Below are 13322 nucleotides of genomic sequence, written 5' to 3' on the forward strand. Positions count from 1 at the left end.
CACAGACACTTTATTATTCACTGACTGGAGAAAGCTGAAGAGTGAAAACAAACAATTCAGGAAACACACCAATTTCCTGTGGAAAACCCCCAGTCCAAGGGTAGGACTTGGAGTTTAGATTTTGACCCAAGGTGTTCCTTCATGTTTATCAAGGGATGGGGATGAGGGAGAGATAAGCTATGCAGTAGATATACTTTGTACAATATTGTAACATAAGGAAGTTCTTTTACTGTTTCTAGACATCTGCTGCTATGCATATCATATCTAGTAATGTTTCTTCTGGTGTTATATGTGCCTTCTGTAGTTGACCTTTGTAATGTTTTACTTTGAAGTCTTTATGACAACATTTTAGGTTCCTGTTAATTATGTTACTTCAAATGTATACTCAAATTTGACTTTTTCTGTCATGTTTTGTTCTGGATTGTTTTATTTGATGTTTTAATACAGGTTGTAAACCACTTTGAGATTCCCCCTCCCTTAAAAATATAAAGCAGATTAGAAACGGAATGACTAAAAATAATTATCGTAGCTTTTAGTAAACAACTCTAAACAGTAATAGCTGCTGTCTTCAATAGCATATCCTCTTTTACTATTTTGCACTTCACATGTTCTGGAAGGGATTGTTCCCTAAACACAGAAAAGAAGGTTTTACATGTCACTATGGGACACGGGTGGTACTGTGGGTTAAACCACTGAGCCTAGGGCTTGCCAATCAGAAGGTCGGCGGTTCGAAACCCCGCGACAGGGTGAGTTCCTGTTGCTCGGTCCCTGCTCCTGCCAACCCAGTAGTTTGAAAGCACGAAGTGCAGTAGATAAATAGGTACCACTCCGGCGGGAAGGTAAACAGCGTTTCCGTGTGCTGCTCTGGTTCACCAGAAGCGGCTTAGTCCTGCTGGCCACATAACCTGGAAGCTGTACGCCGGCTCCCTCAGCCAATAAAGCAAGATGAGCGCCGCAACCCCAGAGTCGTCTGCGACTGGACCTAACAGTCAGGGGTCCCTTTACCTTTACCTTTATGAGGTATACATCTGAACCCACATATGTGTCCACCATATTTCCAAGCGGCTTAGAATCTTTTGCTGGAGTTAAAACGTGTGTGCATTATGAACATGTATTTCTGCCCTTGATCTTATGCCCAATAAGGCGTTCACACATCAGAGGAATAAAGGAAGATTGGTTTATTACATGAAATGAAAGTGACATTAGTATATGGGTGCTATTTCAGATAGCAAGGTTACAAATTTAAGCATGCAGCAAATCAAACAGCACACAGACCTTAATTAGGAGAATAAAAGGATCCCAAACAATCCGAAAGCCTGAAGGGCAGGTGCAGCCATTTGCCACAGCCGTGCACTAAAAGAAAAGTGAAAGAGAGAAGGGAAGGATATGCCTGTCCTGAAGTAAGCAGAACCCAAGTCGGAGTTCAGGGGTCTGTGCCTTCCATTGGGGAGTTCTACTCTCCCTGTCAATATCCTATACCAAAGTTGCAGCCACAGCACATAGCCTAGATGGGCAGATGACAAAGAATGTTAGGAAATGTTGTATTTTTGAGATTGCTGGGTTGTTAGTGAGATAGCAATGAAAACCTCTATCTTAGCCTCTTCACAAGGGTTTGAGGGAAGACTACGCATTGTTGTTATTGGCTGGAGGATCAGGATTGCCTTCAGTGGGACTTACATCTTGTTTGAAGACAGGAGATGGAGATACAGTTGTGGCCTGAGAGACACACAAAATTAATTTACTAAATAATAATAATAATAATAATAATAATAAAATAAATAAATAAATAAATAAATAAATAAATAAATTTTTATTTATATCCCTCCCTCCCCAGCCAAAGCCGGGCTCAGAGTGGCTAACAACAGTAAAATAATACATATGAAATTTATTCATTGTTATCATCTTTGTTTTCATCCTAGCATCATTTCCTGCAATATTCACCACAGCAATATTTATTGAAACAATTTCCCTTATTTCTTCCAGTGTATTAGAACTCTTACTGGTCTCCCTTCTTTTATGACTGAATGACCAAACATGTTGGAATAATCAAAAGGATTCTTACTGCTAAGGGCCTGAGCCTGCTTGATTATGCTGAACAATTTTTAAAACTATGTTACGGCATGATTGGAAGGCAATTGTGATGATATGTGTCCTAATAATTAAGTGGTGCTTTGTGTCCTAACAATTAAGTTATGCATCATTTTTACAGCATCTAACTGAGGTTACAACATAGTTCCTATTAGCTAAGAAGAGGGGGTCAGTGGTACCACACATACAGTGGTGCCCCGCAAGACGAATGCCTCGCAAGACAGAAAACCCGCTAGACGAAAGGGTTTTCCGTTTTTGAGCTGCTTCGCAAGACGATTTTCCCTATGGGCTAGCTTTGCAAGACGAAAACGTCTTGCGAATGTTCCGATTTTTTTCCACTCCCCCCCCGTTTTCTAAGCCGCTAATAGCCTTTTAGCCGCTAATCCGCTAAGCCTTTAATAGCCGCTAAGCCTTTAATAGCCGCTAAACCGCTAATAGCGCTAATCTGCTAAGCCGCTAATAGGGTTGCTTCGCAAGATGAAAAAACCGCTAGACGAAGAGACTCGCGGAACGGATTAATTTCGTCTTGCAAGGCACCACTGAATTTTGAATCTAGAGATTCAATCCAGTTAGAAATATTACAGGTAGCAGTGCTAAAAAAACTGGAGAACCAATTCTGGTCACACTGGACCAGGAGCTCGAACTCCCACCAGTCCCAGCAAACATGACCAATTGTCAGGTTGATGCGGAGTCCAAAAATATCTGAGGCACCATGTTGGCTGTCCCTGCACATTTCCAAACAAGGTACCAATTTGTTTTAAAAAGGCCCTCAGCATTTTATTGTGCATTTACCATGATAAGAACATTTTTGCAAGCAATTAGCGCTCATATAATGCATGTTTATATAAAATTTTCATATGCCTTTTCATATGCACATCCCATTAATATTCACATTATTTTGGTAGGAGAACTACATAACACTTAGAGATCTACAAATTTTGAAGAATAGCACCTCTCAGGTGGGCACCATTGTCATTATAAAAGGACAAGGTTGCCGTTCATGGTGAGTTCCGGCACCTCTTTTTCTAGAAAAATAGCACTGCAGCCCAGGGCTTTCATGAAGTGTGAGTTAGGAAGGTTCATATTAAAATATGAACCAAACCAAACTTCTCTCCCACACCTAATGGGGACTGATTCAGAAATCAAAACTGAAATGAACGCATCTTCTCATAGAGAATCACACTTCCCCATGTACAAAATTGTTGATTTCGGCTGAGGAGAAACTATAATCTTATGAACAAGAAGGATAACCTTGAGAGAAGACTTGCCGTCTACTCTTGGGAAATGAGAAATAAGTGCAGAATAAATGAGTTGCTTGAACAAGGCACAAAATGTCCTCAAAATAGCCTGTGGCCATGGATGATGAGAGTCAAATTCAACAACATCTGGGGGCCCAATGTTGAAGAAAGCTGTTCTAGGCTGCAATAGACTCAGGATCCAGACCCAGCATCTATGACGGAATACCCCTATAGATTGAAGGAGGCTATTCATATCCACAAATAAATAAATTCTCCGTACCATCTTCTCCTTGGACCTTTAAGAATGTTCCTCTTAAAACTTGAAAAAAGATATTGAAATGCTTACCATGTCGCTGCTGGCTGCCTTCATCCCAAGATGTGCTAAGGAAACAGTGATGGCTAACTCCAGCATGGTGAGCAGGAGGAGAAGGACAGCGAGAGCAGTACCTGCAGACTACGCAGCAGAGAACCATGAATTGCATTATGCACTTGTCCCTCCTACAAATTTGTCCAGCTGTAGCATTGAATTACGTCCTGCCCTACAACCTACTCTTAAAAAGCAGTTTGGGAACGGTTGGGGACAGTGAGGTGGTGACCACTGTGATCTGTTTGATTAAAGCGGCAAACGCACACCTGACAAGATTTGATAGTCTGCTCTACTTGGAACACACACATGAAGCTGAAAACATGTGAAGGCTCTTAATCTGGAATATGACACATTCTTGTTAATTCATTTTACACCGCATAGCGTTGTATTACATTGTACTACATTGCTAAATCAGCTGTACAGTCAAACCTCAGATTTGACAACTGAGGTTTGACTGTATTATGGATCCACTAAAGGCAAGAGCAATCTAAGGAGCCCATGTGAGAGTACCCTCACATAGCAACCCTTCCTTAGCATTTGCCTCAAATGCTTTTAAAACCCAAGGACCTGCTGATGACTAGCATCCTGCAGAACAGTGTAGCGAACTACACACGTCACACCATTATTTCAGAACCAGATTAAATGGAGTCCATCATAGCTTTGAAGGACAAGCACAATTGCATTCTCTGTTGAAATGGCATGTGAACACCAGTGTACACGATTCTTTCCTTCACCCCCTACTAACAATGTCAGTAGTACTCTTCATTGCGTACATCTTTGCCATCCTACAGTTGTATTGGGTTGGCTAACCTTTGGTCTACTGGATGTTGCTGGATGACACCTCCCCTCGCAGCTTTACTGTTGGGCATGCAGAGTGGGGCTGATGGGAATTGGAGTCCAAGGACATCTGGAAGGCCACACCTTGGCCAAACCTGTCCCACATCCCTTGCACAAAGGTGACAAATGCCTGAGCAATGGCCCATTCAAGAGGTGCCTTTGAATCCCATTACAATAGTTGGTTTGGAGATCTATGCTCCACCAAACACAGTTGGGGTTACGCTGAAAAGTATCAGGTGTTATAGACTAATAAATGCAAGAAAACATGGCTTTAATATACCAAGGCACCCAACAATGGCATTCAACCATGTGATGTTAGGATGGTTCTGAGAACTGGAGTTGCACTCAATGAAGGAGGCATTGAAGTGCCAAATAATGTGGCTAGCGCTGTGGGTTGAACCACAGAGCCTAGGGTTTGCCGATCAGAAGGTCGGCGGTTTGAATCCCCATGACAGGGTAAGCTCCCGTTGCTCGGTCCCTGCTCCTGCCAACCTAGCAGTTCAAAAGTACGTCAAAGTACAATAAGATAAATAGGTATGGCTCCAGCAGGAAGGTAAACGGCGTTTCCGTGCGCTGCTCTGGTTCACCAGAAGCAGCTTAGTCATGCTGGCCACATGACCCGGAAGCTGTACGCCAGCACCCTCGGCCAATAAAGTGAGATGAGCGCCGCAACCCCAGAGTCGGTCATGACTGAACCTAACCGTCAGGGGTACCTTTACCTATAGGTTAATCCATTGACTCTTAGCTGAAATAGAACAAATTTCAGATGTGCTGAAAGTGCAGAAATTTCTCCCAGACTCACAAGTTTGCCAGAATTCCACATTTCTAAAGGCACAACCCAAAATGCAAAGAAAGGACATGCATGGTCAAAAGAACCACACAGGCAGTTTCAACTTTACTTGCTGTTTTCTCCACAGTACTCCCCACTGCCTCAGAGACAAGCTGTCTTTCAAACTAAGCAGTGGCTAGTCTCCTTTGCTGTAGGAACCTGTGCTTTGAAAACAGGAAGTGAAGCTCAAGGTAGGTGCATGAGTCTTTCCCATTGACACATGCTCTCATTACTGGATGTTGCCTGTAAAGTCAATGTTTTTCATACATGTATTTGCTTGTTAACTTACCTGCAGAAAAAAGCCTTCAGAATCACTATAATCTCTTTTATTATTTATATCTATCTCCAATGCATATAGAATGATGCCAATTGTGGCCATTATAGCACTTGTGATGTTCATTCTCACACTGGACATAACCTGAGAGAGAGAGAGAGAGAGAGAGAGAGAGAGAGAGAGAATGAGTTTACCAACAAAAAACTTAACTGCCTTAAATTTACCACCCCCTCTACCCTTGATTCCTAATCTGATTTGCTGGTGAGCTGTACTATTCCTCTGTGGACATTATCTAGTTCACACTGCAGAGCAGCAAAGGCCAAGCCAATAGACCCTTCTGTCTCATAAGTAACCTGGTGTCCAGGGAATAAAGTGTCTGTCCCATGTTGCCAGATTCCCAATACCCTACCCCACCCCCACCCCCTTGGGATAAAGGTTCATGGAATCAAGAGTTAGGATGGAGAAGAAGGGAAGAAGAAAGAGAAAACATTCTACATCTCACCAAGGCTTTGTTTGGGTATTTCTCAGCTGCCACAGACAGTGATCCAGAAAAAATGAACTATTCAAAAGAAAAAGAAGAAAATGCATTTTGCTGCAGTTCACTTAAAATTCCAGGAAAATTCTATTCCAATACTATTCCAATACTCGACAGTAGCGGCCAGAATATTAATTGCACAGAACTGGAAAAGTCCAAATACCCCAACGGTCAGAGATTGGCAAACAAAATTATTTGAATATCTTGAATTAGCAAAAATGACTCAAAAAATTAGAAACCAAAAAAATACAAAGTTTATTAGCGATTGGAATACATTTATGGCATATATTGAAGGAAACTATAGAAACTTAAAAACTACTGCCAGTTTGATATAAATCTTATGACGCGCAAACCATAACAGCTCTTAGCTGCAGAAAAAAGAAAGAATTTTTGATCAAGAAGCCCGAAATCAGGAGGGAAGGAGGTCAATAGGTGTGTAGAGAAAAGATCTAAATAGGTAAAGATATAAAGATTCAAGGAATAAGACAAGGAACTGTAAAGGAAATTGATGCTATTTTTATGTTGTGTATGGATATTTTTTATTTTTTATTTTTATTTTTTCTGTAACTGTTGTTTTATTTTTTCTTTTGGTTATCTAAGTGAAATTCAATAAAAAGAAATTTAAAAAAAAATTCCAGGAAAACCAATCTACTTCCAACTACATAGTACTATGGCATAATGGGAGTGATGTCAAGTGATAGCATATTGTGCGGACAGGCGGAGACCCCCCCAACCCCAGGCGACACCCAAGTGGAATAATGACTCAAGACAACATGCTATGGGATTTACCGGTAAATTTGGCCACAACTTTCTTAAAGCTTCAAATGTAGGGAGACCTTGGCTTAGGCATTGGGTGTTTACCCCTCCCCTGGCCAGGGATCTGGGGAACATCAGCATTATCCAGAATGTGTGGGGATTGGGCTGGCTCTGGAGAACGTCTGTTCAAGCAGAGAGCCTGACCTCCATTTCACCGCCATAGCAGGGGAGAGCAATGACAACCTATTGGCGTATGGCCTATGCCTCCCCTCAAAACAACCCCTTTAATGGGGAACCCTGGGATCGCCACCACAGGGGGGGCGTGGGTCACCATTTCATGCCCCCCCTCATTTAGGGAAGATAGACTAAAGGATTCCGCCCAAGTCCTGAAACCGCCAAAGTTGTGACATTTTGATATGGGGAAGGCAAAACCTGCCAATGCAGGAAAATTCCTTTCCGGCCCTTCAACACCGACCATAACTTAGCAGTGCCTGTGTACCTGTGAAGAAGAGGTTAACCTGCAAAAGAAGCCTTAACTGAGGGAGGGCAGGGTGGGAGAAGCTCTGGAGCCGACTGAAAACTCCCAGGTAAGTTCTACCCACAATAGTGGGTGTGGGCAGGGCGGTCTCTCCCCTTACCTGGCCAACTCTCTCCTGGCAACGCCTCCCCAGCTGGGACTGGTTAACTGGCAGAGGTAGGTGGCTACCTCCAGGTGTCCAGCTGGGGGGGTGTGAATCGAGGCTGTACTGCCGGGAGCCGCATGGGATGGGGTGGGGAGGTCTGCACACGACCACACAAAATGTGCTTCCCATTTGATGTGGGGAGCGGTCATTCTTTTCCCTTATGGGCAAATCGTTAACTGAATCACCTCTGAAGACAGATGAGAACTTGTATATAACATATACATGCATTTCTGTCATATTTTTTTTAGAACTCAGGGCATGACACATTATTTCCTTTCCTTTCGCTTCATAATAATTCTATGACAATTCCATTTTGCAGAAATAAAGCAAAGGGTGACAGTGGCTTATTTTCCCTGCTGTTAGGCATCTGCACCCAAAAAGCCAAATGCTGAATAGCCATTCTGATGTAGATCTCTTCCTCAAGGTTTAAAGTCACAGAACCATGGGCACTGAAACAAACTTCATTCTCAAAGGTGCGTAATACTTACAAATATTCCACTCCAGAATGGATACCCTGTAATAGAAGTGAAAAGTTTGTAGTATCGACGAAAATGAACAATTACAATTGTCCCCAAGCTAATGTAGATCAGTCCCAGCATGACCTGGATGGCCTGTGAGAAAAAAGTACAGACAATATCAAACATTCCCCTCCAAGGTGGCTTACATATTAAAACAAGAGTACATCAACTGTGAGAGAACAAAACAACATCCTTGAAACTCTTGCTGGTCCTCATCGCCCATCAGCCCCCATGGTCAATGGTCAAGTATGGTAGGAATTGGGGTCCAACAGCCTCTCAAGAACCACAATTTAACCACACTTGCTCTGAAGCAAGTTTTATTAATAATAAAAAGGAGAAGTAAGAAATCCCCTCCAAAAACTGCTTAAAACAGCTTTCCAAAAAGGTGTGATTGTGGTGGTCTTCTGGATGCCAACATGTAAGAAGTTTCTAAAGCCTGGGGCCACCACTGGAAATCCCTACTGCTGAGTAAGTAAGTGTCCATGGGTCAGGGCTGCCATACGTCCAGATTCGGCCCTCAAAAAGCTCAACAACTTTGCCAAAAAAAGCTTTGGATTTTCACTTTTTGACATATGGCAACTCTACCATGGGATTGAAGATTTGCTCTGCTCTTCTCCCTCCCCACTCCTGCTAAGAAGAGGAATAAAGACAGATAACAAGAGAGATACGAGAAACCTCCAGATGTTCTTTCTATCAACTCCAGCTCTCTCTTGGCCTAGAAAACTCGACAGATACAACTTTCACATGGTGAATATAATGGGTGCCTTGAACTATCAGTTTTCAGAACCCAATCTCATCAGGAATTACCCTGAAAATTTCACTGTTCCTCTGCATGTGTGAGTCAGTTGGCCAGTCAGTCAGTGAGGGCCGAAAGTGTTGAAATATCACTAACAAAGTCACATTGGACCAGAGGATAATCTGGTTGAATCTTTGTTTGGTCGTACCCTGGTAAGATACCCTCGTGAATCAATTTAGTCCTTTCTACACTCTTGGCAGGAAAGTACCACCATTCCATGGACCTGAACATATCAAAGAAACTTACCCCCAGAGTCTTGATCTCTATTTTATGGAGTTTCTTCAACAAATCTTCTTGAAGCTGTTCGTTGTTGGACCCTCCAGGCTGTTGGCCTACATTTTCTATGCATTGCACTGTCCCTGCTGGTTGAAGTCCAGGGAAATCCTGACCTGCTTGGATAGCACCATCAGAGGGAATCAACACTACTGTTCCATTAGACTTGATCACTGGATCTGTTGCCATAGCTGAGATGTCTGCAAAATGCAACCCATTTGGGGTGGGGGATGAAAATTTCAGCCTCAATTTCCTAAAATATTAAAGGGACACGGCAGTACCCTTTAGTTAAGGCAATTGGCAAACAAAAATAACACCCTTGCCATGATAAGCCTCACAATCCTATAGCTTATAAAAGTGATGCCTGGAGAGCCAATGACTTAAATTTTTTGGATAGAGATAATCTTTCATTAGGACCATCAACATGTCATAAGTCAATGCAGGATCAAAAAAACCATAGGGTATCTATACCGGTCACAGACATTTCACCCTCCACATCTGGATTTAGGCAGATGGACCAAGGAAATTTGTGGGTACACGGAGTCATAAGAAAGCACAATTTGTGACATTGCACATCATTACTGATCATGGAGTCTGTTAAGACACCAACCTTAGCTTCTAGTCTTCTAGCTGTGTAGAGCTGGAGTCAAGATGAGAGGTGTTTTCACCATAATCTCTAGTGCAGTACACAGTTCTGACTTCAGTGAGAGAGTCTGCTCTTGAAATCTGAAACCCACAGCAAAACTCTTGACTGTTAACAAAGCTGGCCCAACACCTTTCCATAATATGAGAATCAGGGTCAGCCCAAAAGGTTTTGCTGCTGGAAGCAGACCATTAATTACTTATCCAGCACTGTTAGGACCAACTCTAGTAAACACACAAAAGTAGTGTAAAATTCAAACCTTCCACAAACTCCAGTAAGGTCAGATGTACCTTCAGTTCTTTGAAAAGGTTCTGGTTATTCAGCAGTGAAGGGAAATCCCTCTGCACGTGCTCAGAAGCACTTGGTTATTCCTTCAAGTCTTTCAGAGCTGAGCCTTGGATCAGATTAACTACTCTCCCCAAATACCTTAACTCACATCTAAGCACATCACACTCCCTGATGTGCTTGTTCTCAGCCTGATAATCTCTCTACAAAGCGATAATGAAAACAGTGCTTATTGTTGGAAAATAGGAAGTAGGATGGCATTGTTTCAAGTTATTCTTTTTAGGATGTGGTTTATCCAACCAACCAAGTATTTGCAAACTTGCATTAGTGCAATAAGCCTAATATCGCAATAAGCCTGATATTGCTGTAATCTTCAATTTGTAACTACAGATAGTTATAATAAACGAAGTCAGCTATTATTCAGATCTAATGTTACACATGACATACCTTCAAAAATGCTTTTTAAATATATTTCCCTCATTTTGCTGATGTTCTCCTCAATGCCTTCTTTGCCCCAGTCTTCTCCGATAAAGAAAACAATGCCCGACCTGAAGAATTTGGAGCAAATGATTCAGCAGAGGAAACACAGCCCAGAATAACTAAGGAGATAGTACAAGAATAATTGGCTAGTTTAGATGTATTCAAGTCTCCAGGGCCAGATGAACTGCATCCAAGAGTATTAAAAGAACTGACAGATGTGATCTCAGAACCACTGGCAGTCATCTTTGAGAATTCCTGGAGAACAGGCGAAGTCCCGGCAGACTGGAGGAGGGCAAATGTTGTCCCTATTTTCAAAAAGGGGGAAAGAGAGGACCCAAATAATTATCGCCCAGTCAGTCTGACATCAAAACCAGGGAAGATTCTGGAGCAGATCATTAAGCAAACAGTCTGTGAACACCTAGAAAGGAATACTGTGATCACCAATAGTCAGCATGGATTTCTGAAAAATAAGTCATGTCAGACTAACCTGATCTCGTTTTTTGACAGAATTACAAGCCTGGTAGATGAAGGGAACGCAGTGGATGTAGCCTACCTTGATTTCAGCAAGGCATTCAACAAGGTGCCCCATGATATTCTTGTAAAGAAGCTGATAAAATGCGGTCTTGACTATGCTACCACTCAGTGGATTTGTAACTGGCTGACTGACCGAACCCAAAGTGTGCTCATCAATGGTTCCTCTTCATCCTGGAGAAGAGTGACTAGTGGGGTGCCACAGGGTTCTGTCTTGGGCCCGGTCTTATTCAACATCTTTATCAACGACTTGGATGATGGACTCAAGGGCATCCTCATCAAATTTGCAGATGACACCAAACTGGGAGGGGTGGCTAACACCCCAGAGGACAGGATCACACTTCAAAACGACCTTGACAGATTAGAGAACTGGGTCAAAACAAACAAGATGAACTTTAACAGGGAGAAATGTAAAGTATTGCACTTGGGCAAAAAAAACGAGAGGCACAAATACAAGATGGGTGACACCTGGCTTGAGAGCAGTACGTGTGAAAAGGATCTAGGAGTCTTGGTTGACCACAAACTTGACATGAGCCAACAGTGTGACGCGGCAGCTAAAAAAGCCAATGCAATTCTGGGCTGCATCAATAGGAGTATAGCATGTAGATCAAGGGAAGTAATAGTGCCACTGTATTCTGCTCTGGTCAGACCTCACCTGGAGTACTGTGTCCAGTTCTGGGCACCACAGTTCAAGAAGGACACTGACAAACTGGAACGTGTCCAGAGGAGGGCAACCAAAATGGTCAAAGGCCTGGAAACGATGCCTTATGAGGAACGGCTAAGGGAGCTGGGCATGTTTAGCCTGGAGAAGAGGAGGTTAAGGGGTGATATGATAGCCATGTTCAAATATATAAAAGGATGTCATATAGAGGAGGGAGAAAGGTTGTTTTCTGCTGCTCCAGAGAAGCGGACACGGAGCAATGGATCCAAACTACAAGAAAGAAGATTCCACCTAAACATTAGGAAGAACTTCCTGACAGTAAGAGCTGTTTGACAGTGGAATTTGCTGCCAAGGAGTGTGGTGGAGTCTCCTACTTTGGAGGTCTTTAAGCAGAGGCTTGACAACCATATGTCAGGAGTGCTCTGATGGTGTTTCCTGCTTGGCAGGGGGTTGGACTCGATGGCCCTTGTGGTCTATTCCAACTCTATGATTCTATGATTCTTATTATATTTTTTACCTGCCCTTCAGCAGCAAGGTCCAGGATGAGTTGCAACAATTTAAAAATCATCATCACTATTATTATTACTTTATTTTGTCTAGCTGAAGCCATTATAAAAAAAGAAAAATACATAAAACAGAATGAACATAGAAAAGAATACATTACACAGTTAAAATAATTATTTAAACCAAACATTTGCTCAGAAAAGAGTTTGCTCCTCTGAAGAACTTATCATCTCCACAAATGTTTCTCCTTAAAATTGCTGCTCTAAAAGCAAAACAGGTCACTTTTTTTAGAGGTATAGGGGACTCATCCCCGAATAAAAAGTTAATTAAGTATCCAATTGATCTCTCTATTTGGAGATTTAAATCTTTAAACAAGACTGCTCTTAAATTTATGTAGATTAAGGCAAACCACTAAGTCTTTGGGTAAGTCTTCAGGCACATTCCCTCCATATGAGCAAACTCTCTCTTCATAGCAACAGTGTCCTTCAACTATGGCAGAGTGGATTGACTGAAGCCGCAGAGCTGCAAAGTCTTTTCTTCATTTGATATTTGTGATGCTGGTTACATAGTGCGGGCACGGAGTCTAAATGGGAAGCTTGGCATACAAAGTGGCACATTTAGACAGCCAGGCAGAAGTGTGATCAGCACAAAAACCATGCTTTGAAATGTGAGATTTCATGTGGTGAGATGCCATCTCAAAGCCTAACGAATTCAGAATGTCCAAAGAGTGGCCGTATTTGCTCAATAACTTGTAGCATTTCTTGATTCCAAGATGGGACCGCTCTAATGTTAAGATTCAGCATCTCCTTGAGAGCAGAAATTACTAAAATGGGCCTTATCCCCATGACCTTTGAGGCATAGCTTCTTCTCCCAGTTCAGATGGCTTTGGCAGGTGCCTAGCTCTGCCTCCAGCACAGCCACTTTCTCCCACAGGGTCACCACCTCGGCACTCAACGATGGAACTTCGGACATCCTTCAGCTTTTACTGCAGATGCAGTGGCTGAACAAAGCAAGCCAGAACCAA

The 13322-nt window shown here is 42.4% G+C and overlaps 1 protein-coding gene across 4 annotated transcripts; it reads right to left on the reverse strand.

Annotated features, from left to right (window-relative positions):
* Positions 1 to 1163: 1163 nt before the first annotated feature.
* Positions 1164 to 13322, reverse strand: LOC310704639 (membrane-spanning 4-domains subfamily A member 12-like). 4 transcript variants are annotated; one of them, XM_083498337.1, is made up of 7 exons: positions 13147 to 13322; positions 9168 to 9394; positions 8096 to 8218; positions 6136 to 6192; positions 5649 to 5777; positions 3673 to 3780; positions 1164 to 1716 (listed from the first exon to the last, which is right to left on the reverse strand). In XM_083498337.1, the coding sequence occupies exons 1-7, from the start codon at positions 13268 to 13270 to the stop codon at positions 1624 to 1626; spliced, it is 861 nt and encodes a 286-aa protein (XP_083354463.1). In that variant the 5' UTR covers positions 13271 to 13322; the 3' UTR covers positions 1164 to 1623. The 4 variants fall into 4 exon arrangements, with proteins under 4 accessions (XP_083354463.1, XP_083354466.1, XP_083354464.1 ...); XM_083498340.1 differs by lacking the exon at positions 13147 to 13322 and adding an exon at positions 10128 to 10320; XM_083498338.1 differs by lacking the exon at positions 13147 to 13322 and adding an exon at positions 10128 to 10320 and having other exon boundaries at positions 9168 to 9447.

Source organism: Podarcis liolepis, assembly GCF_965112155.1.
Source record: "Podarcis liolepis genome assembly, chromosome: 1".
Lineage (NCBI taxonomy): Eukaryota > Metazoa > Chordata > Lepidosauria > Squamata > Lacertidae > Podarcis > Podarcis liolepis.